Below are 22910 nucleotides of genomic sequence, written 5' to 3'. Positions count from 1 at the left end.
CTGTCGTCCATGCTGATTACATTCATTTATTCAAGCACTGCGCCTGCCATGTGTCCAGCCCCGTGTTCAGAGTGGTGCAAGTGACAGCGCTTCACTTTCACAGCCTAGGGAGACAGATAGGACTATCCCATTTTGCAGATGAGGAGATGGAGGTTCAGACCATTTTGTTCATTCATTCAGCAAATATTTATTGAGCTCCTACTGTGTATCAGGCAGACAGAAAAACAGCCATGTACTCTCAGAGCTTATGGTCTAGTGCGTTCCTTAATATGGTTAATAAGCAGCAAGGCTGCAGGTTGGACCCACAGTCTAATATGGAGAGCTGCCATGTTGATTTTTTTTTTCCCTTTGCAGGATAAAGATTGAAGAAGAATATGCGAAAAACTTAGCTAAGCTGTCTCAGAACTCCTTGGCCGCACAGGAAGAAGGGTGAGTGGGGAGGACAGTGATGGGAGTGGAGAGGGAGAGGGGACACTCAAGAAGGGAGACCCTTTTTCACTGATCGCTGATTGGATGAGGAAGTTTCCACAGGCTAGCTCAAGGTGGGGTCCCATCCTCAAGGTGGGCATTCATGGCTCAAGCTTGGCACCCATGATTTCAGGTGTGGGCATGTGTGCTCAAGGTTGGCACTTACTTTGTCTTCCCTCCCAGGGTCAAGGGCCTCCTGCCATGTGCTGGAATATGTTAGGGTCCCCTCTGCCCTGTTCCCTAGTAGCTGGGCACGAGCTCCCAGAAGGCCACCCCAGATACCCTTTCTCTGAGGGCAGGCTGGTAGGAACTTCGATGTGAAAGGATTCTTCACCTGGCCTCTTGTTTAGAATTCCCTCCTATGGGCCTGAGGCCCAGGCTCCCTTCCCTGGCTAGCCTTGTGTGGAACCTGGGCTGGAGAAAGCTCAGCCCCACCCTCCTAGCCACAGAAGGATCCCTAGTAGAAGGAAGACCATAGCCTTCTCTGCTCTATCTTGTTAATTAAGAGTTTCAACATGCTGGTGGGAACACAAAATGCAGCCACTGTAGAAAACAGTTTGACAGTGCCTCAAAAAACTAAATATTTATGACCCAGAAATTCCACTCCTAGGTTTTTGCTCAAAAGAATTAAAAGCAGACACTCAAATACATGCTCGTGAATGCCCCTAGCAGCCCAATTCCCAATAGCCAGAAGGTAGAAACCACCCAAATCCATGAAGGGATGAATGGATAAACAATTGTAGTTTATCCACGTTGGATATATGGATATATGATGGAATATTATTTAGCTATAAAAAGGAATGAAGTACTGATCCATGCTACGATGTGGATGAAGTAAAAGAAGCAAGACACAAAGGTTGTATATTGTATAATTCCATTTATGTGAAACATCCAGAATAGACAGATCCGTAGAGACAGAATGAAGATTGGTGGTTGCCTGGAGTTGGGGGTTTTTAGGGGACGGGAGAGTAACTGCTTAATGGGTATGAGGTTTATTTTGGTGGGGGTGTGTATTCACTGTAACAATATCATAGAGTCACTGTGTGGCTTAAACAACAGAATCTTAATAACAATTCTAGGGGCTGGTAGTCCAAGATCGAGGGGCCAGCAGGGTTGGTTTCTGGTGAGAGCCATCCCCTTGCGTTGCAGGCTGTGCCTTCTCACTACAATCTTTCTTTGATGAAGAGAGAGAGCAAGGTCTCCAGTGTCTCTCAGAAGGAGGACACAGAATCCTATCAGATCAGGGCCCTACCTTTATGACCTCATTTAACCTTAATTAACATAATAGAGGGCCCATGTCCAGACAGCAGTCACACTGAGGGGTTAGGGCTTCAACATAGGAATTTGCGGGGACACAAACATTCACTCCATAATAGGGGATAAAAATGGTTTGGAAGTAGAAGTGGTGGTTGCACAACATAGCGAATGTACTAAATGCCATTGGATTGTTCTTGTTAAAATGATTGATTTTATGTTGTGTGAATTTCACCTCAAAAATAAAAACAAAGGCTCAGGAAGTTAGAGCTCAAAGGTCCCCAGGGTCCTCAGTCTAGTCCAACCTCCAGTGCAGAGTCTGAACCCCTCCTGTAAGGGCAGTGAGCTCCAGAGGAAGGAAGACCTTCTGTGATTGTCAGAGAGCTGTGATGTTACACAAGTCCAGATCTGCCTGCATGGCTTGAAATCCCCCAGGGGACGGGGCTTTGCCAACCAAATGTGGCTTTGATTAAGGCCTCTGCATGGGCTCACTGCGCAGCCAACATGCCGCCTCCGAATGGTTTCTACTGACCGCCAGCCAAAGGCCTCAGGGCGACCCATCAGGGCCAGTGTCTCTTCTACGGAGATAAATGAGGTTACCTCTGGCCCCCTTCTGTTTTATGTGCTGGGCCTGCGAGGAGGGCAGAAAAGGGGCTCAAGGGGGAGTTGCCCTTCCTCCCTGAGCAGGGGGCTTTTTTACATATTTCCATGCCTTGTGACTGCAGTGCTGCCCCAGCGTCTTCCCGCTTCCAGCTCCTCAGCCTGGGCTGCTGCCAAGGACACTCCGTCCTGCCAACATGCACAGCATATGCTCCCAACTGAACAAGTCAGGCTCGCACCACCGCGCTGTACACACATGCACCTACAAACATAGGGCAACCCTGCACACGCTCACGTTTGTGCATGGATGCTACTTACCTCCAACGTGGCATGAACATGTGCCCCATCGCCACTGCACACACACGCTAACCCCAGGCACACGCTCCTTCTGGCAGGCACTGTTGGGATGTGGGGCGTGAACACATGGCCCCCTACTTACAATGCGTCACAACACTGTTTTGCATTTATACACAGCTTTGGACATTGGCCCAGTTTGGCTTGAAACTTTCAAAGCTCAGTGCTGGAGCCTAGAAATTCAGGGCAACCTTGGAAGGTGCCGATAGGGACACTTGAGCTGCTTTTGCAACTCAGGTGCTGTATTCAAATTGATTCCATAGGATACGTGCACATTGGCACGTATAAACAGAATAACGTTATTTATTTTCTGCCTTCAGTTTTTCTCTCCTCTGTGGAAAGGAAATGGGATTTTGGTCTTTTCTGGTTGGTAATTGTGACAGTAACGTGCATTTTGCTTTGGCATGCCTCGGACCATATATTGGAACAGAACTATATCTCAGATTTTATTTTTTCCATTAACTTCTTATCAGATGAAAAGTATCTCTTCAAATGAGAGAATTTCTAAATTGCTTTTTTCTAAATTGTGAAGTGCTTCGAAGGGGCCTGGAATATTGGAGTGGGGGTGTGCATGGGGGATGTATTAGCTTAGACAGGCCATTTGAATGATGTCCTCTCACTCTAAATGCCCAGGCTGGAGGTGGGGCCTCCAGTGTGAAACAGCTTCCTCCTATCCTCCCAGTAGCCCTCAGATGACATTCTCAGGCCACCACATGCTCCACTGGTTGTAGACTCGCACATTCTCGGTACTATCGGGACCTTTGCGGCTTGCGGGCTCTTATTTCACCTTCTGGAGGCTCATATGTAGCTCAGTTGCAGGGACGAACCCCTCCCCATCACCCTTTAATCAAGTTCCCACTCCCGCTGAGACTGCTTCTGTAAGCTGTGTGTAGTGCTGATTTTCACTTTAGGTCTGTGATCCATCTCGAGATAATCTGTGTGTATGGCATGAGGTCAGGGTCAGGATTTCTTCTTTTCCTCTATGGACATACAGTCATAGCTGCACCATTTGTTAGAAAGACTGCCCATTCTCCATTGAGATAATTTGGCATCTTGTTGCACAGCAGTCACCTGCATCTGTGAGTCTGTTTCTGGATCTGGTATTCTGTTCCCATATCTGTCTGATGACCACATCTGCTTCCACCCTGTCCTTCCCCTGCCCTGGACCTCCCACCCATCTGCTGGATCAGATGGGGAGCCAGACTGTCCAGAGCTGCCCCAGCTGTGATCAAAGGAATCAGTTCTGCTGGGTAATTCTCAGCTGTTGGCTTCTCTGCTTGAAACTCAGAACCCTCATAGCATGCTATCTTTTAATCAGCTTTTGCCACTTGTATTTAATGAAGTCTCTGGAGGAAGTGGCTTTTTGACGAAATGAAGTCAACTGAACATTCAGCCTGGGTTTCCTAGCTGGGTGGAGAGGTCTTGAGCAAGGTATCAGGGGGATCATTTGAAAGGTAGGTGAGGTTAAAGAATTGCAGATAATAAGAATGTAGCCTGGGGGCCTACATTCCAAAGTCTTGGAGACTTTAGGAGATAGCTTCTACTTGAAGCATCTTAGAGTGGAAAGTGATTTACCTTAGAGCAAGGGTCCCTAACTCCCCACCCCGGGCCCACAGAGCAGGAGGTGAGCAGCGGGCAAGCAAGCGAAGCTTCGTCTATATTTGCAGCCGCTCCCCAACCCTAGCATCACCACCTCAGCTCCACCTTAGATCATCAGGCATTAGATTCTCATAGGAGCACCAGTTCCTGGTGCCAAAAAGTTGGGGACCACTGCCTTAGAAGACTCTGTCATTCTCTAGTAAGCCGTGTGTAACACTAGGGCTCATAATGCAGAACCAGTACCAGCAGAGGGCCACACTTATGATGATGGAGAACTTTTTCTGCTGTGTAGCCATCCCTAGGAGGTCCCTACACCCAGATGGTCCTCATTTACCCCTCCTGGAAGTCAGGCTGTTAGAGATTTGCCTGCAAGCAGGGCTATGTGGTACTTTCCATTTGAGAAAAGGCTGTTCCCTGAGAAGTCATCTGTCCTCCTTCCATGATTTACCAGCAGGTGTTTGCACCCTTTGTCAACAAACCAGGGAGGGGAGATGGCAAGACATGAGGAGAGCAGTTGGCCAGTTATCAAGGCCCTTGCTGCTGCTGCACCCCACCTTCCTCGCATCACCCCAGTCTTCTGGGTTTCTGAATATTTCCCCAACCACTCAACTCTCTGCCACAATCTGTTCTCTCAGCTCCAGAGATCTTCAGCTTTGTTTGGAATGGCTCATCTGGCCCCATGAGTTGAAACGCAGTGCCCTAGTTTGTTTTCTGGTTGGCCTCTGCCTCATCCAAGCTCACAGTCTTGGGTGTTATGTGCTTTCTCAAGATTCGGGGTCACGACCCACCATTATGCCTCAGGAAGGGCTGTGGTCTCAGACATGAGGTCGCTGCTGCTCTCTCTGGGTCTGACAGTCTCCTTTCGTGTTGTAGCTCCCTGGGAGAAGCATGGGCGCAGGTGAAGAAGAGCCTTGCAGATGAGGCAGAAGTTCACCTCAAGTTCTCTGCCAAGGTAATCCCTCTCCACGGCCTCTCTGGGATGGTCTTGCACAGAGGTGTGTTCTTAAATGTTTAACAGCTGTCTCTCCAGCCTGTGATGTTGGCCAATTTCTGCAATGTAAATCTCAAGAGTCAGGAAGCTATGCACAGTAGCAAGCTATTGGACAGTGCTTCTACCCTACCAACACAATAGTATCAATAACCAGAAATATCCATCAAGAGCATAGATGATGGTAAAATATAGTTAGTGATACATGCTGAATATTGAATACCCTTGTTTTTATAATTTATTAATTTTAAATTTAGTTAATTTTTAATACTGGCTGCCTTTAGCAAACAGCTCACAAAATTCCTACAAACGTAACAGCTGGCTTCGGTGAGCCAGTAAAGCTGCCCCAGCACACCTCTGCGAGGTGAAGGTGGGCTCCCCTTAACTCCTCAGGTGAGCTTCTGAGTGATGAAACCCTGCTGTCATGTTGCTGGGCTTTCAAAATACCATGTTGGTATTTTCTACTTCGTCTTGGTGTCAGGAAAGACTAGACTATGCCAAAGAGAAAATTTTTTATTTTTGCTTTCTTTGTTTTGTTATAAAATTTCAGTCTAGGTAATAGCCTTCTTTCCTTTGGTTCTAAAGACTCTAGCACCAAGACCCTTAGGGCAGTGATATTTCTATCCCGCTTTCTCTGCCCTTGGTATTCAGGGTTCTGCCTGGTACATGGTAGATGCTCAGTAAATATTTTCTGAGGTAATGAATGAACGGGACCCTCTGACTATCTTCTCTTGACCCCCTACTCTTTTCAGTCCTACTTTCTCTCCAGATTCCCCCATATTTCCAAATGATCCTTTCTTCCCCATACCCTGGCTCATATCTCCACATTCCCTCTCAGGCTCTTAGCTACTTTTCAGGAGAAAAATTAACCAGGTGTCTAAGTGAAATAATTCACACTAAAGTACGCGGGACTGGTGGGGCTGCCCACTAGCGTACTTGCCTTTAAAGGAAGAGAGATTCCTGAGAGTGGCTCCGTCCTCAGTGACCTTTGCCTTCTGGGTCCACACTCTTCCCCCTGCTCTCCCACTAGCACTGGTCAGAAACTGCAGTGTGAGAGGGCACTCAGACAAAGTGCTTCACCTCTCCAAGCCCCCATTTTTAAATTAGGGGCACACCCACCTCCTTTACTTTTTGAAAGTAGTATCCGTCAAAGATGGCTGCTCCTTCTTGGAGCAGCCACACTCAAGGCTCACAGGTTCTATCTTTTTTCTAGTGCTTTACCAACAGCAGTTGCAGTTCTGGGCTTTGGGGTCCCCACGGAATATGCACTGTTGGAGGACAGGAGTCTGGCTTTGTACCAGCCCTCCCCACACCCACTCATAATGGTTCCCTGCACACACAGGGCAGAATGAATGGCTCAAATGGCCAAGACATGTGAAGGAGCTTTATAAGGATCTGGGATGCTTTTAAAGGATGTTAGTGCCCCAAGAGTGACTTGACACCCAGATGTGAGTGAGAATTCCTGGCTAACAATGGCACAGACACTGTATACACCAAGTACTTTCCAAGGAAATTGCCGCTCAAGCTCTGAGGGAAGGGAGCTCCTGTGAATTAGGTTCTTTTCTGCCTTGCATACAAAGCAGCAAGTTATTTTTAAGCTTCAGATCATGGGTAGTGTTTCCTCTAGATCTCCCTTCGACCCTAGCCTGCAGCAGCTCTGTTCTCTGCATGGTGGAAACCTCCTTTGACTGGGAGGATGAATGGGAAAGCTGCCATTGTGGTGAGTGGGGCTGGGAGCCAGACCTACATGAGCGTCTGAAAGGGCTCCTGCTAGATCCCCAGGAATCCTGGTGGCATTTACTTCCCATCAGCAGGACCCCTAATTCTGGGTTGTTTTATTGATTACTAGGGTGACAAAACACTCTCCAATGCTGTTTTCTTCTGCTGTTTCCTTTTACTACTACTGCTTGTACCAACACTTCTGGCCATCAAACGGTTTTCCCACACTGACCCAATTCTCTGACACCAGCTGGGTGTCTTACAACATAATGCAGTTCGTATCCTAACTACATGGAGTTAGCATCAGATCCCACAAGTTAAGGACTCAGCCCCACAAGACTACCCCCATTTCAGATGCCAGTTGCAAGTACTGGGTCCCCAGGTTACCCACACTTCTGTGACTCGGTTACAGATTTGGGGTTCTCACAACCCCCTTCTCAGGTTTGATAATTTGCTAGAATGGCTCACAGAACTCAGGGAAACACGTAGCTTTACTGGTTTATTATATATTAAAGGATATGATAGATGACACAGACGAACAAGCAGATGAAGAGATACGTAGAGCAAGGTCTGGAAGGGTCCTGAGCGCAGGAGCTTCTGTCTCTGTGGAGATGGGCTGCGTCACCCTCTGGGCACATGGATATGTTCACCAGTCTCGAAGTTCTCTGAACGCTGTAGTTTACAGATTTTTATGGTGGCTTCATCACATAGGTATGATCGATTATTTAACTCCATCTCTGGGCCCTCTCCCAGAGGCTGGGGAGTGGGGCTGAAAGTTCCAAGCTTCTAATCATGGCTTGGTCTTTCTGGCAACCAGCCCCCATCCTGAAGCTATTCTGGAGCCCACCAAGAGTTGCTGCATTCGAACAAAAGACACTCCTATCACCCAGGAAATTCCAAGAGATTTAGGAGCTCTGCGACAGGAGCCAGAGTCGACAACCAAATTAGAACAAAAGATGCTTCTAGCACCCTTATCGCTTAGGAAATTACAAAGATTTTAGGAGCTCTGGCCAGGGGCTAAGGACAAAGGCCAAAATACATGCTTGTTATTATATTACAGTATCACAGTCATTTAGGTGTTCTAGATAGCTTCATGTAGGATGATAGAACTCATTTCTCTTATCAACCACCCTGCAAAACAGTATCTCCATTTCACAAGTGGGAAGGGGTAGAGAGGTTAAATTGTCACATGGCCTTGAGGGCTCAGCTACTGAGGAGGCAGTGGAAAGGACCGAGTGACAAGTGATGTGGAGACGTAACCCGCAGACCTTTTCTCAGGAAGACCAGTGACATTTAAAGCACAAAACCCTGTTCTGAGGAGCACTGTCTCTAAGGGGCTGTCCAGAGTGGTGCAGCTGGCCCTCCAAATGCCCACAACGTTGTAAGTCAGGGCTGGCTTCACCCTTCAGCTGATGGAAGGCTTATGAAGAATGTTCATGGAACAGGTTTTTTATGAGAACCTCTGCTGCTTCCAGCCTGCTGTCCATGTTGGTGGCCTCAGGCAATCGCAATTGCAGCCCAGTGGTTGTATGGCTATTCTTTGAAAAGAAAGGGGTATTCTCCTCCATGGATAATATGGCTCCCGTATGCATGAGACCCATTTAACCTCTGCATGAGATTCATTTAACCTCTGCTCCTAAAGGCTAATTAAAATTCTGCTGTTCTGTGTCAGGAATATGGGCTCTTAAAGAAATGCAGTTTTGTTTTCACAGTCTTTCAGGCTTTTCTAGTCTATAGCTCAAGCCATTGTTAATAGCAACAGGCTGCTAAAAAGAAATAAGATTGCTGTATACAAAGGAAGTTATACCTGGCTCTTGCTGAAGAAGGGAAAATGGAAAAATTTCTGATGGGAGAAAAGCTGATCATGCAAGTAGAGGTCATACGTTCAGTCAGGATTTTGAGGGGAGAGCGGGAATCAGGAGACACGAGTCTCTATCGCTAAGCTTGCTATCACTAACCACCTTCCTGACTTTGGGCGTTACTTAGCATCTTTGAGGTTCCGTTTGAAATTTATTTGACTATGACCCACACTAACACGTTTTACATGGCCACCCAGAACACGCAGGTATCCACACCCCATCTCCACATACAGGTAGATACGCATGCACGTAGCCGGCACACACATTTCATGAAACAGCTCTTCTCTTTCTGCCTAACATGCATTCTGATATTTTCCTCATCTCTGGTCTACTCCCATCAAAAAGCTGGTCTACCTGAACCAGCTTTTTGGTCCTCAACTGATTTCACAACTCTTAGCAACCCACCATTTGAAAAGCCCTGGACCAGGCGGTCTCTGAAATCCCTTCCTCCTTGAGGTTTCTCGTGTCCTCTTCTGATGCGTGAAGTGAAAGGAGGAGGAAGTGGAGAGTACAGGAGTTCCAAGAAGGCAAACTGGCTTCAAAATCCTGCCCCCCGCAAGACAGGCCGGCTCAAGGGTTCACGAGGAAAGGCTTCTGGAAGGACTTCTGACCTCCAGTTAAAGGAGGATGCTTAAAAGTTAAGAATAAGTATAAATAGAAACCCAGCCACTTTTTTTAAAGACAAAATCATCTCTTTTATAAGTACTTAAAATATAGAGGGAAAATCCAAGGGATTGAATCACCTCTGACAGTGAGTAACATTATGTTTCCAGAATGTCATTTAGAATTTGGGGAGAGCATTTTGGTGTATTGGCAGATTCACAGAGCCTGGGGCTGGGGCCTCGGAATCCTGAATGTTGAAAAGCCCCTCTAGGTCACTCTTGGGCACGTTGAAGTCTAGAAATCAACTCATTTTTCAGGTCCTCATAAACCTCAGAGTTACTGAGTCAGCAGGCCGAGCAAGTTCCCTCATAGATCCCCCAGGTTAGGAGCAGGTTCTCAGGGTAGCTGAGTTATGCAGTGTCTCCTCCTCAGCAAACACCTGTGTGGGACAGGGTACAGGGGCTTACAGGCCCTCTGTAGCTCTCAAGTTTGTAGCATCTTACAAACTGCCACCAGGTGGCAGTGATTTCCTATACAAGGAAACTGCAGAGGCTCAAAAAAAGGATAGCAGATATTTATAATATAAGGAGAGGGGCATTTGGATGGCCCTGCTCCCTTTTAAACCTTCGAAGTTTATTCAACAGCAAATGTCTTATTTTGTCACCCAGGGTGCTGGGCTCTGAAGATTCGTCATTCCCCTAGGTAGTGAAAGGGCACTCACTCTGCACCAGTTGCAGCCAGATGCTGCAGACACAGTAGTAGCCATGCCAGCATGACTCCTGCCCTCTTAAAACTCACAATCATGTGTAATTGGTTATGTAGAACTGGGAACACCTAAGTCCTTGAAGTATCCAGAGAAAAAGATGATAGGACAAGAGCCTGGTAAGGAGGAAGAGGAGAGAAATCACAGGATCCTAGGTGGGAAGGGTCATCTGTCCAGGGAAGTTCACTGTGCTTCCCAGAGGCACTTCTGGGACAGATAGAGGCCAAGGGACCCTGGAAGGCCATGTTGGTGAGGTCCTGGAGGCCTGTCAGGAGGGCATAGGACGCTGAGTAGGGTGGGGCTCTAGGAGTTGAGTTGGGGTGGTAGGGCTCTGGGAGCCTGAGTCAGTGGGGCTATAGGCTGCCCACCTGGGCTCTGACGGCAGCAGATTCACATTGATCTGTTTTCTTATCAAATACATCTCATGTTCACACCAAAAAGAAAAAAAAAAATAGTGTTAAGTAAAAGTTCTCTAAAAGGGAGCAGAGTGGGAAAGAGAGAAAGAATAAAAGAAAAGGAAAAAAGCTTAGAAACACAAAGTCACCCAGCTCCTCTTAGAGCAAAAACCTCTCTCTGGCGCTCGTATAATGAGGCCAGTTCCCTGTGGTGAGATGGGAAGTGGGCCAGTTGCTATGCAGACCAGTGAGGTGAGAACACCCTCCCTCGCACAGCTCACAGGAGGGCCCTGTGAGTTTCCACTATAGATTCCTCGAGCTTTGGACCACATCCAGGTCACCTTTGTAGTCTCCACACCCAACACATAGCAGATATTCAATAAATAGAACCAACCTGAGATCACCTAATTAAATGGCATCTAGGTGACACTCGCTGTGCTAAGGGCTTAGGGACAGAGATGGTGGCTTGGTTTCTTCCCCCAGAAAGCTCCCATTGGAAAAGTAAGGGAGGTGGACACCCAAGCAGAGCTCCGCAAGAAGCTGTGGGAGCTTAGAGGCGGAAGGAAGTAGCTGACAAGGGACTTGGAAACCTCCAAACTCTAACCTGTCCAACTGTCGGTGTCAATGCTGGGGCCTGGCCAGCTAAGGCGATTTCCTAAACCGCGACCTGATAAGCAGCCACTTATTTTTACCCTTCCTATTGGAAGGGCCAGGCTGCTTTCCCAGCCCCCATCCTCACCTGGAGGGGTGGGAGAGTGCGCCCTCCCTCCTCCACTTGCTTGCAGCTGATGCCCTGGGATCCTCAGTGTGTCCCCACAACTCTCCTTGACAGCTTCACAGCGAGGTAGAAAAGCCCCTCATGAACTTCCGCGAAAACTTCAAGAAAGACATGAAAAAGTGTGACCACCACATCGCTGACCTCCGCAAGCAGCTCGCCAGCCGCTATGCCTCAGTGGAGAAGGTGAGGGGCCCAGGATGCTGGGCGGGTGGGAGATCGGGACCTGCTGAAAGAGGGTGGGGTGTGAACCAGCAGGGCCTCGTGTGCCAAGGCTAGATGGCTGAGTAGGTGGGCTCCAGCCCATACCTGAGGAACCTACCTCAGCCAAAAGGAAGGTAGGAGTTGCTTCCCCATGTGCTTGGATCACTGCTCAGAGGACCAGTGGGAACTGGAGAGGCTGCACCTGCAGTGGGAGATGTAGTGGGCTCCATCAGGCCTGTGACACAGGGTACACCCGTGTTTTTGTGGGCCATGGAACCTGGATGTGCTGCCTGTCCACACAAGGCCCCTTTGGGACTTTCTTGACACGTTCCCTCCTGACTGAATTCCTCCCCTGCCGGAGGCCTGGGAGGTCTGAGCTTGGTGGGAGCTGCCGAAGGCAAGCTGTGGAGGGAAGAGAACTCTCCCCAGGGACTGACTCCAGTACTTAGGGAGGGTACAGGAGAAGGGGGCACGTACCGCTAAGGGAACTTGCCAGTTGCCACACCAAACTGCCACCAAAGGGCCTGTCGTGCCCCAGAACGGGATGGCTGGTGCTGCCATCTGCCTAGCACTGCTGGGACGTGATGGAGATGGCCTTGTGGTCCAGAAGGAATGTGATTTTAAGACTGCCTGACCCCCCAGTACGTGCACATGCCCCAGCGAAAATGGGGTCTGAGAGGCTTGCCATAGGCCATGTCAGATGGCAATTGAGATGGGAATGAGATGTGTTGCAGCCTCTGCATGGTGACTGACTGGCTGAGCTATGCTAATCTAGCCGCTTAGCCTCTTGGAGCCACAGTGACATCATACTCAAAAACAGGGAAAAGAAATGACTCTTACCTGGAAATGGGGAGGCCAGGCCACGTGACCCGTGGGGTGCTCCAGGCTCTGAGCTCTGTGAACAGCTTCTCCATTTCCTTGGCACCCAGGCCCGGAAAGCCCTCACTGAGCGGCAGAGAGACCTGGAGATGAAGACCCAGCAGCTGGAGATCAAGCTGAGCAACAAGATGGAGGAAGACATCAAGAAGGCGCGGAGGAAGTCCACGCAGGCTGGTGAGTGCGGGGCCATTGCCCACCTGCCCTTACTTGGTCAAGGAAGCAGCAAGGAAAAGGCTGGGGGATTGGGTGCCTCCTACCAGGTGAGGCTGGAGGGTGAGGCTGTGGAATGGGGAGCAGGCCAGGCTGTCTCCAGGAAGGACTAGGCTCCTCCCACTCTCCCAGTGTGGGCTCTTCCTGCCCAGGCCCTGGCTTTCTGACCAGGAGGTGGTACCTCCTCCATGCACTCAGAATTCAGGGGTCGATCACTGTGTGTAGCCCCGTGGAGAAGTACAAACCCTACCTATCCAGGGAGTGATACCCCAGAAGTGCACCTATGGCCATGGGCTGACATTTTGTTTAATGAAATAATCACATTTCAGATCCTCCCAAAAGATGCCTACAGTGAGGTGGTTTCTGCTTCCACCTAGTGGTAAAAATTAGCTAATGATCAAGGAATGGGGAGAAAAGCCAGTTGGAACCAGTAAAAAAAACCTTACCAAATATTTCTAAAAAATAAAACCAACTTTCACTGCATGCAAGGACAGTGCTTATTGCTTTCGGGAATTGAAACATGTGCTGTAGGATTAGGTTTTGGATCAGATGGTCTGTAAGTCCCTTCACCTCAACTTCTGGTGAACCTGATACAATCAATTCATTATAGAACGAAGCAGCCACCATAAGGATGTTTTGAAATAAGATGGTATAAAACAAGTCAATAATAATAATAATAATAATAATAATAATAATAATATAAACATAGCACTTTTGATATAAAGCTCTTATAACTGCATGGTGATAAATTAGTGGATCCAGAAAGAGAAGGCATAATATACTTATTGGGAGTGGTAAGGGAAACACAGGACGAAGAGAGGCTATTCAAATTTATTTAATTTATTAAATTATTAAATAAAATTATCTTGTAAAACAATGTATTTGCTTGGGAAAATATTTTAATTAGCACATAAGAATATAAAAATCTTAATTTTCCAGATATAATCTCCATCAACACTTACTAGTTTTTTAATTTTTTCAATTTTTTAATATTTACATTTAAATTTATACACATTAGGTCATATTATACCCTATGTTCTGAACTTATATTTAATCATTATATCTTAGAGATAGCTCTATTCCATTACCTATTCTTTTAGTTCCTCATCCATTCATGTACATCAGACTTTTTTAATGGCTGAATAGTATCATGTCCCACCAATAGCATTAATGAATGCCTGTTCCCTAAATTCTCGTTAATGCCGTGTGTGCTATCAAATTGTGACATTATAGTTCTCTGATGAAAAATATCTTGTTAAATTAATTTACATTTCTTTTTGAGTGGAATTGAGCATTTCAAAAAGAGGCTGACAAGTCTTCTGTGACTTTTTTCTGTGAACTGAGTAGCACATATCCTGTCCCTATTTTCTAGTCGAGTAGCTGTTCTTGTTCTTACTGATTGATTTGTGGGGATTATTTAAATGTTATGAAAATTGTCCTTCTGTCATTTGAGTTGCAGATATTTTTCCTAGGTTCTTGTTTATCTTTAATATGGTCTTTTTTATTTCTTTTGTTTTTTTGGTGGGTTGGTTTTTGTTTTGTTTTTTTTCAGCTTGTTTCTTGTTATTTTTTTTGTATAGTGCTTTTTTTCCCTTAATGAGTTTAAGTTCCTCTTTCAAAAATTTTTTTAAACACTTTTTTCCTTTACTTTTTTTTCTTAGCCTAAGGTTAAAAAATTAAATATTTAGGCTACCAGACACTTACTTTTCCTCATACCACTGTCTTAACCATATTCCACAAGTTCTGGTTTGCATGGTTTTCATTCTCATATTCTAGATATTTGGTTATTTGTGATTTGATTTCATCTTTGAGCCAAATTTAAAATAAAGTCTTCAATTTTTCGTGAGTTCAGGCTTTGTTACTGTTGTTCTCTAGTCTTGCTATTGTTTCATTTTATTGTAGTCACCAGGTAACATGGTCTCTTATCTCTATAGTCTGAAATTATTTGTGATGAAAGTGACTCATCCTTAGACCCAACTATAAAAAGCACCTTTCTGTGTGCCAGGCACCAGGCTATGTGCCTTAGAACATTCTTTCTCTTTATCTTCATGGTCCTCCTGTAGGGAAGTATTTTTTTTACCCTTTTACAAGTGAGGAAACTAATGACAAACAGGATAAGAAACTTTCCCAAGACCTAAGTTTACGGAGCATATTGAAGAATTCCATCTTCTCTTATTCCAAAGATTTACTTGTCACCATTTTGCTAGACAGCCTGTTACCCAGAATATGCTGTCTTTTCTTTCCTCCTGCTCCCTTCCCTTCTCCTCTCTCATCTTTTCCAGGGCTACTAGAAGGGAGGGCAGCTGGATTCTCAGGGGGCTTGACTTCATTTTGTCTCATCATCGTCATCACTCTAGCTCGTGTTACACAGTTTGCTGACTCTGTGTCAGTGTCCATTCCAAGCACTTTACATATATTGATGTATTTAATCTTCATCATGACTCCGAAGGTACCATTATTATCTTCATTTTACAGTTGAGGAATCTGAAGTGCAGACAGGTTAATTGACTTGTTTAAGAGTGCACGGCTAATAAACAGTAGAGCTGGTCTGACAGTCCAGATATTCTGGTTCCAGAACCTATGTCCTTAACTCATACTGTTCAGAAGGGTTTGATTTCAAACCCTTAGGCTGCATAGAAAGAAGACACACCCTTCTTCACCTACCCCATTTCCTGATGTTGCAGAAGTTACCAATGCATGTTCTCAAAATCAGGATCGACAAATAGGGCTTTGGGAATTTCATATTGCTCCTTTATAGGGCAACATGCTAACTCCATCCTTGGTTAGGCACGGACTCTTGGTGGGCATGCGTTTGCAGTGACATACTCAAGTTCTTCCCTCCAGTTTCAGTCCTTCTTGGGATCAAGAGCCCAGTCCTTGGCCTTGGACCGAGAGCAAAATGAACAAGGCCCTTGATTTGAGTTCTTTTACTCAAGGGTTATCTTCCAGCTGGTGGTGTGGTTCAGGAGGAAGGGAGCTACTGACTAGGCCTTGGGTCATGTGGCTCTAACTCTCCATCTTCTTTCACTTTCATGTCAGAATGCACACAAGGTGATGTTGTTATAGGAATAACTTGGAATCAACTCCAATTACTGGATTTAAACAGTAAATCAGTTAGCTTTGGTTGGCTCCTGAGTTTTTCCCATCATGAGCAAAGGCCGTGATGCCTTCATTTCTCTGGAATCCGGTGATGATCTAAACCACAGGTCCCTAACCTCTAGTACCAGTCTGTGGCCCGTTAGGAACTGGGCCACACAGTAGGAGGTGAACAGCTGGCAAGTGAGTGAAGCTTCATCTGCATTTGCAGCTGCTCCCCAGCACTAGCATCACCACCTCAGCTCCACCTCAGATCATCAGGCATTAGATTCTCATAGGAGCACAGGTCCCTGGTGCCAAAAAGCTGATGTAAACTACGTTTAAACCAAGCTGTGCACTCGAGTGGTGTTTTTCTAACTGTGATGAGCATATTGGTCACCTGAGGATCTTGTGAAAATGCAGTTTGTGATTCACTGGGTATCAGGGATATCTGGAGATCAGCATATCTAGCAAGCTCCCATAGTATACCGATGCTGCTCGGCTAGGAAATGTGTTTTGTGTAGCAAGGTTCTGGGGTACTGGTGCCTTACTAATGTTTGCAATTACTTTGTAGTTTCTTTTTTTTCTAATTACAAAATGTTTCAAACGTACATATGATTGCAAAACACAATATACTAGCCATCAAAATTGAATAGTTATGTTTGTTTCAGATCTCTCTCTTATGAAATAAAGCACTATAGAGAGAGCTCATTTTCTCCCACCCATCCTTTCTGTTTCCCAATATAAACGCTATCCTGAAATTGGTGTGTAATGCTCTAGTGCATGTTTTCATACCATTCCTGCACATAGATGAGCCATAAACCATCAAGTACATTATTTTACATGTACAAACATGCACACACACACAAACATAATTCGCAAAATTTGCAAATGTTTCTTCTTTAACTCTCAACTAGTACCAAGTTGCATGTTTTAACCAAGAAGTACTCTCCAATGTGAAATGAAACTGCCATCTTTAGAGAAGAAGCATGTCTTGGACTTGTAATAGGGTCACGGGTCCTAGGAGTAACTCCTCCCCATGACATACACACACTGAGAAACCCCCATCCTCAATTATTGGTGTCTGGGGTCAAGTTCAGATGGACACTCTGAAGCTGGTCTCTTGTGCTGGGTTGCCCCCTCTTTTTGTTATGCTTTCCCCTCCTCCAACTTTCCAGTGGCCCCCAAGACCCCAAGGAGAGGAGAGGGCATCGATTTGGGCTACAGGTAGGAAAGAGAAGCTATAGCAAGGACCGGACAGAGCGTGATAGTGGTTTTGGCCTATTCCAGGAGATGACCTCATGCGCTGTGTGGACCTTTACAACCAGGCCCAGTCCAAGTGGTTTGAAGAAATGGTGACTACCACATTGGTGAGTGCCCAGATATGTGTAAGCAGGTCAGTCCAGGGACTGACTATCAGGACGCCCCGGGGGATGCAGGCGGGTGAACAGGTGGTAGAGCGAAGGTGACTGTGGAGATTGTCATTCGATCTGCTCTAGTGTTGGGCTTAAGACCTTGACTCTGGTCCAGTCTATGTCGATTCAAGTTCTTGCCCTGGTTCTTCCTAGCTGTGTGAACATGGGTGAGGGTTGGACCTTGCTATATTCTTCTCGGCTGTTCCTTGAGGTGTCAGGTTCAACTGAGGGTGCCCCCAACCAAATGGACAGTGGCCCCTTTAGGACACATAGCCAAGTTGTAGGAAGCATGACCCTCCCACCCCCAGAAGAGCTGCAGGCCCTGGATAGGCGATCCTGCCCAGGCGCGTAAATGGTGAGATTGGGAAGCTGTGTAGGAGGAGTATGGGGGTTGGGGAGGTGGCATGACCAAGGGGCACAAGGGAGCATCTCCCCCTTGGTCAGCTCCTGTTGCAGTAAAGTGACGTTGACACTTGGGCTTTTAGGCCAGATGAGAAAGGAGGCATCATGCCAGGTGCTTATCGCATCATCCCACTGTCCGAAGCCACCCCCATCCATCCAGCACAGGACAGTGACCTGGTTTCCTCCTGGTTAATCTCCTAATTAAACCTCCTGCTTTATCCCTTTCCCCAGTTAATCCCCTCAGCAGTGACCTAGTTGTTCACAGAATAATAGCCTGATCCTCTAAATTCTAAAGATGCAGAATCACCTAGAAACCAAAGGACAAACCCTTTCCTCTCTTTCCTTTGACAGTGGCCACCCACTCCCAGCCCCGCTGCCTCCCCTGGCCTGGTCTCTGGCCTGTCAGCACTAGGGGTGGACAGAGGAGAGAGGCTGTTCAGCAGAGGCCCAGAAGCAAGGCCCCAGGAGTTTGGGGCACAGGCACTCCCTCATATGTCCCATTTTTCCACCCCGTTGGGGAACTGGGGCTGGGGCTGCGCTGGTACAGAATCGTGATTAAGACCACAGTAGATCCTGGTTCACATCCACTCCTCCCATAATTTCATGTTGCTTTGAACAAATAACATTACCTCTCTGGGTGTTTATTCCTCTGTTTGGAAAATGCAGATAAGAACAGAAACTATCTCTTAAAATTAAGTAATGCATGTAAAGCCCTTAGCTCCCACCATGCCTGGCAAGGCAGGATTCAGGAAACAGTGGCTGCTATATTATCTTCATCTTTACATTCACCCCTAGATATGGGGTGAGTTCTTCATCAGACCCCACACGGTCAGATGGGATTGGGTCTAAGCTGGCATTGTGTGTATAGGGTGGTTGGGGACCTGTGGCGAGAAGGTTGAGGGGACATGCTCAGAGGTCTCTGATCTTTCCTCCTGTGCAGGAGCTGGAGCGACTAGAGGTGGAGAGGGTAGAGATGATCCGGCAACATCTGTGCCAATACACACAACTGCGGCATGAGACAGACATGTTCAACCAAAGTGTGAGTTCCCTGCTCCTAGGCCAAGGCCAGCAGAACCCCAGGGGGACCCCAGGCCAGGGAGAGGGCCACCTGCCACTATGCCATGGCAGACTAAGTGGTCACTAAAATTAATCTGTCCTGAAGATGGGCAAGGGCAGCTGCTTGGGCCTACGGGCAACCTCTTGGGATGCACTTGCAGATTGTCCTGGATGCCCATGTGAACCCATCTGAAATGCATGAAATAAGTACAACATGCATGAGCTATTATACCACAGAGAAATTAGCTCACGATAGTTTAAATAGCTGAAAATGTTCTTGCCTCCCCCAGTGACTTTCTTACCCCTCCCCGCCCCCCCCAAAAAATCTGGAAATATCCAGAATATCTAAGGCCAAATTCCATTTTTCCTGTTCTATGGTGGTAAATGCAGGAACAAATGGAAGAACTGATCACGGACCTGGAGACATTGAGGCCACCCTGCCCTTTCATCCAGCCCTGAGGTCTAGAGGGAAAAGCGCACCCAGTGAGAAGGAGGGTGGGGAAGAGAGGTCCAGGCTCCCTGTTCTCACAGCCCTCTGCACATCTGAAGCCCCATATGAAGCTCCTCTGACACAGGCACAAAGGCCTGAGCAGCATGGTTCAGCTGCCACCTCTGACAGTGTCCCCTCTTCTTTGTATCTTGCAGACAGTCGAGCCTGTGGACCAACTGCTTCAAAAAGTGGACCCAGCCAAAGACAGGGAGCTGTGGGTTAGAGAGCACAAGACGGGCAACATCCGCCCTGTGGACATGGAGATCTAGAAGGGCATGTGTGGCCCCGGGGGTCCTGCCAAGGAGAGAGGCTGGGGGGTCCCACAGAGACGAGGTGGTGCTTCCTGCCATAGGTCCTCCTGCTGAGCTGCCCTCCCACCCACTCTCCTGGTCAGCTGAGGAGAGCGGAGGGTGCGGTGATTCCGCAAGAAGCTGGTTTTTCCAGAAGGGCAGCCCGGAAGGCCCTGCTGGGAGCTCCCCAGTGTTCCCAGGCCAGGAGGACAGATCCACAGCCCTGCCCTTGTCTCTGAGGCCGAAGTCCCCCAACTCCCATGCTGTGCTTGCCACTCTGAGAACGAACTGAGGCTGGAACTTTGTGGTCCCTGCTGAGGACTGCAGGGGTCACCTTACCACCCAGAGCCAGCTGTGTCACACATTTGTGCCCCTGGAAGCCCCAAGATCCTTCCTCCAGCTGTCTCTTTGTCTCCAGGGCTTTGGAAGGTCAGGGGAGGGAGGTCTCTTTCTCCGAGCCAAGTGTCAGGATCAAAATTTGTATAGAAGGCACCATTCAGCTGAACGGCCCTCATTCAGCATCCTTTGCAGCCTGCCCTCTTTGTTTTTCCCATTGCATTCTGGGAGCCCACATCCTGGCTCTTCTCTGTCACGTTTCATCATTAAGGGTCTTGGGAAGAAGACTTGGCTCCTGTCTTCCCAGACTGACACTGCCTGGAGAGATCAGGATGGAACTACCTCATTTGGCAAATTAGCCCTGATTCAGAACGTTGAATTGTGTTCCCTATAGATCAGGCATCCTCTGTAAAGTCTCCTCTCTGGAAATCCCAATCCATCCAGCCTTCTGATGCTCCCTCCTCCCACCCTTACCCTCTCCCAGGCTCTTAATGGAGCTGGGTCATTCCCGTGTGGGAGATGGGTTGGGGCAATTCTTTGTTATACCCCCAGTAGCTCCACCTGCTTGTGCACGGCCAGGTTGGGACCACTGTCCCTTGTAGATTTTCTCTCACAAGTGGTCACTGTATAGGCACATGGCCACAGTAGGTTGTTGCCTGATAGGCAGTGTCCCACCACCTTGGCTTCTCAGCTCCTGCACACTTCAGAGCCCTGCACCAAGCATCGGCTTGTTGCTGGTACCATCTTCCCCTTTCTCTATCTCCTGATTCCTGGAAAAGCTCGATTTGAGAGTGACTTAGAAAGCTTTCAGGGCTGCCATCAGGTCCTTGCATATCACTTTCTCCCTTTCCAAATCATAGCAAACACATCCTCCATCATGTTAAGTCTTGAGAATCCATGCGAAGGGACCAGAATAAGAAAAGGGACCAGAATAAGAAAAAGGACCTGAAGGAGGTCACACCGCTAGCAAGGGGCAGATTCTAGCCTGGAACTCATGTTTCTTAGTTCATCTTTCCCATTGATTACTTCGGATTTACAGGACCCATACGTTTCCCATAAGGGCAGAATTCTAAGAGCACAACTCTCTGGCCTTTCTCTCAGTCTTACATGCCAGTAACTGACAACTTAGTGACATTGAATCTTTTAGCACCTCTTTCATTGAGTCAAAATTTTTCTCTCATAGTTTGTGGTAAAAAGATGCCAAATATTCTAAAGCAAACCAAACTTTGTCACTTTTTTCTTCTTATTGGAGCATCCCAACCAAAAAGCTCAGTGTGAGGGCTTTACCAACTTGAAGATCATCGGGATGGATGTGTCCATGGGATGGAGAACCCCTCCTTCCAGATCTGGGGTTGGGCCGTGACACCAACTACCAATCTTAGAATATTATTTTTTAGTTTCTTTATTTGAAAATGGGTGCTAGTAGTAATTGCTCTGTGGCTTAAATAATTTATGGGTGATTTTCAAATAGTCAAAACCAATAGTCTTGTTATTAACACATATTTTGAGTGGATATGGCTCATTTTGTCTTCTCATTCCCATCTGAAAATTCCAGTCTTCTGTTCCTCCCTGGGACAGCGGGAGTTCTCACCTCTTCCAGGGTAGCCTGAGTTGGCCCAGTGTGGGCCAGCCTGTTTTCTAAAGTCAATCTTTCCCCCTCAGCCCCTCACCCTGGTCTCGTTAGTTTCTTCACATATTCCTTTTCTATTTTTCTTCCCTTGTTTATTCATTCATCAACCATTTAGCTAAGGCTGAGCAATGTGCCAACATCCGAGGACAAGATACGGCCCTGTCAACAGGGAAGCCCACAATCTCTCATTTTGTGTAGACATCTTTTCTCCAGGGGCCTCACAGGTCAGTACCCTTGGCATTCACATACAGGTACTCTGCAGAATTCAGGTTTTCAGAGATACTATCTGTTGTGCTGATAGATCTGCGTGCATTCATTCCTTTATTCAACAGATACTTTGGGACAAGCCAGACATTGTGTGGGATACTAAAAATGTAGCAGTATATGAGACAGGCATTCTTCCTCTGTCCCCTCTATTTTACATGAAGACAAGTACCTTTTTGGAGAATGAGAATATTGCACCCCTTCCACATTTAACCCACTGGGAGCCTGTTATTACAAACTACCACCATATGGCATTTATCCACTGGGTGGAAGGTAGATAGCAACAAGGCTTCAATCAACTGGTTGCGAGACCCTCACAGCCCATATCCAACTCGAAGTTCCCAGATTTCTTTTGTTTTAAATAACTCTCCTCACTTTACGAAGAGGAAGAATGAAGGCCAGGCATGGCATGTGAGTGTTGTAAGATGAACACAGTGAATTAAGAGCAGGGCCGCAGTTAAGAGTCCAGGCCCCCTGTCCCTATTCACAGGGCCACCCTCTGCGTGAGGTCAAGATCAGGATGCAGTCTAGAGTTTGCACTTGGGGTAGCAAACACTCTGTCTGGGTTATTGTTTTTTTGTTTTGTTTGTGTTTCGGTGTTTAGGTTATATGAGGATTTGGGTGGATTTATTCAGAGTTGGTAAGTGTGAGTTATTCTTGAGCACATCCATTGTTCCATTTTTGAGAATAGGTGAGCCTCTTCTACCTGCTTCCAGATGCACTTAGTTTTGTCTGTGAAAAGCTGATTTTTAAAAATCTCTAAAACGGATGGTGTTCAAAGTGAGCTGGTTGCCACAACAACCTTCAGGAAAAGCCACTTGTTCTTCTCCATTTTTTGTAAAAGTTTTGATCAGTATTGCAAATCACTGGCCAGCTGAACCACAGGGATGGCTGTCCTGAGATTCTGCCACTGGGATCGCCTTGGACCTTTTTCCTACCACCACCCAACACCTGTTGGACAGGGAGGATTTCTACAGTAGGAGGCACTTCTCTGCTTATCAGGGCTGGTTAATGATCTGAAGCAAAGAGAAACAGTGTGCACATTCATGAACTAGGAGTTGGTTTCTATTCCCTTTGTGAAAACCAGTCAATTACTAGAGATTAGTGGATGAGTGCATACAAATCTTGGCTGAGCCAAAGTCCCTTCTTGGAAATACAAGCCATAAAATTCAGAAGACTTCAAAGACCTCGGCTTGTTTAAGTGACTTTGCTTCCAGCTGTGAGTGGCCTTGACAAGGAGAGTTTACAGAGGATTCTACAGACCTGCTGATTATTATGTAGG

At 47.0% G+C, this 22910-nt stretch overlaps 1 protein-coding gene across 1 annotated transcript in view; it reads left to right on the top strand.

Annotated features, from left to right (window-relative positions):
- GAS7 (growth arrest specific 7) overlaps window positions 1-21247 on the top strand; it is a 202123-nt gene extending 180876 nt beyond the window's left edge. The window contains exons 8-14 of the mRNA XM_025040188.1: window positions 355-429; window positions 5149-5227; window positions 11435-11563; window positions 12511-12634; window positions 17036-17115; window positions 18503-18601; window positions 19264-21247. Of these exons, the coding sequence (XP_024895956.1) occupies window positions 355-429; window positions 5149-5227; window positions 11435-11563; window positions 12511-12634; window positions 17036-17115; window positions 18503-18601; window positions 19264-19377 (700 nt within the window). The 3' untranslated portion in view covers window positions 19378-21247. The remainder of the gene's footprint in view (window positions 1-354; window positions 430-5148; window positions 5228-11434; window positions 11564-12510; window positions 12635-17035; window positions 17116-18502; window positions 18602-19263) is intronic.
- The last annotated feature ends 1663 nt before the right edge of the window (window positions 21248-22910 follow it).

Source organism: Pteropus alecto, unplaced genomic scaffold (assembly GCF_000325575.1).
Source record: "Pteropus alecto unplaced genomic scaffold, ASM32557v1 scaffold398, whole genome shotgun sequence".
Lineage (NCBI taxonomy): Eukaryota > Metazoa > Chordata > Mammalia > Chiroptera > Pteropodidae > Pteropus > Pteropus alecto.
Note: the sequence above shows the minus strand (reverse complement) of the source record. Positions and strands in the feature narration are given on the sequence as shown.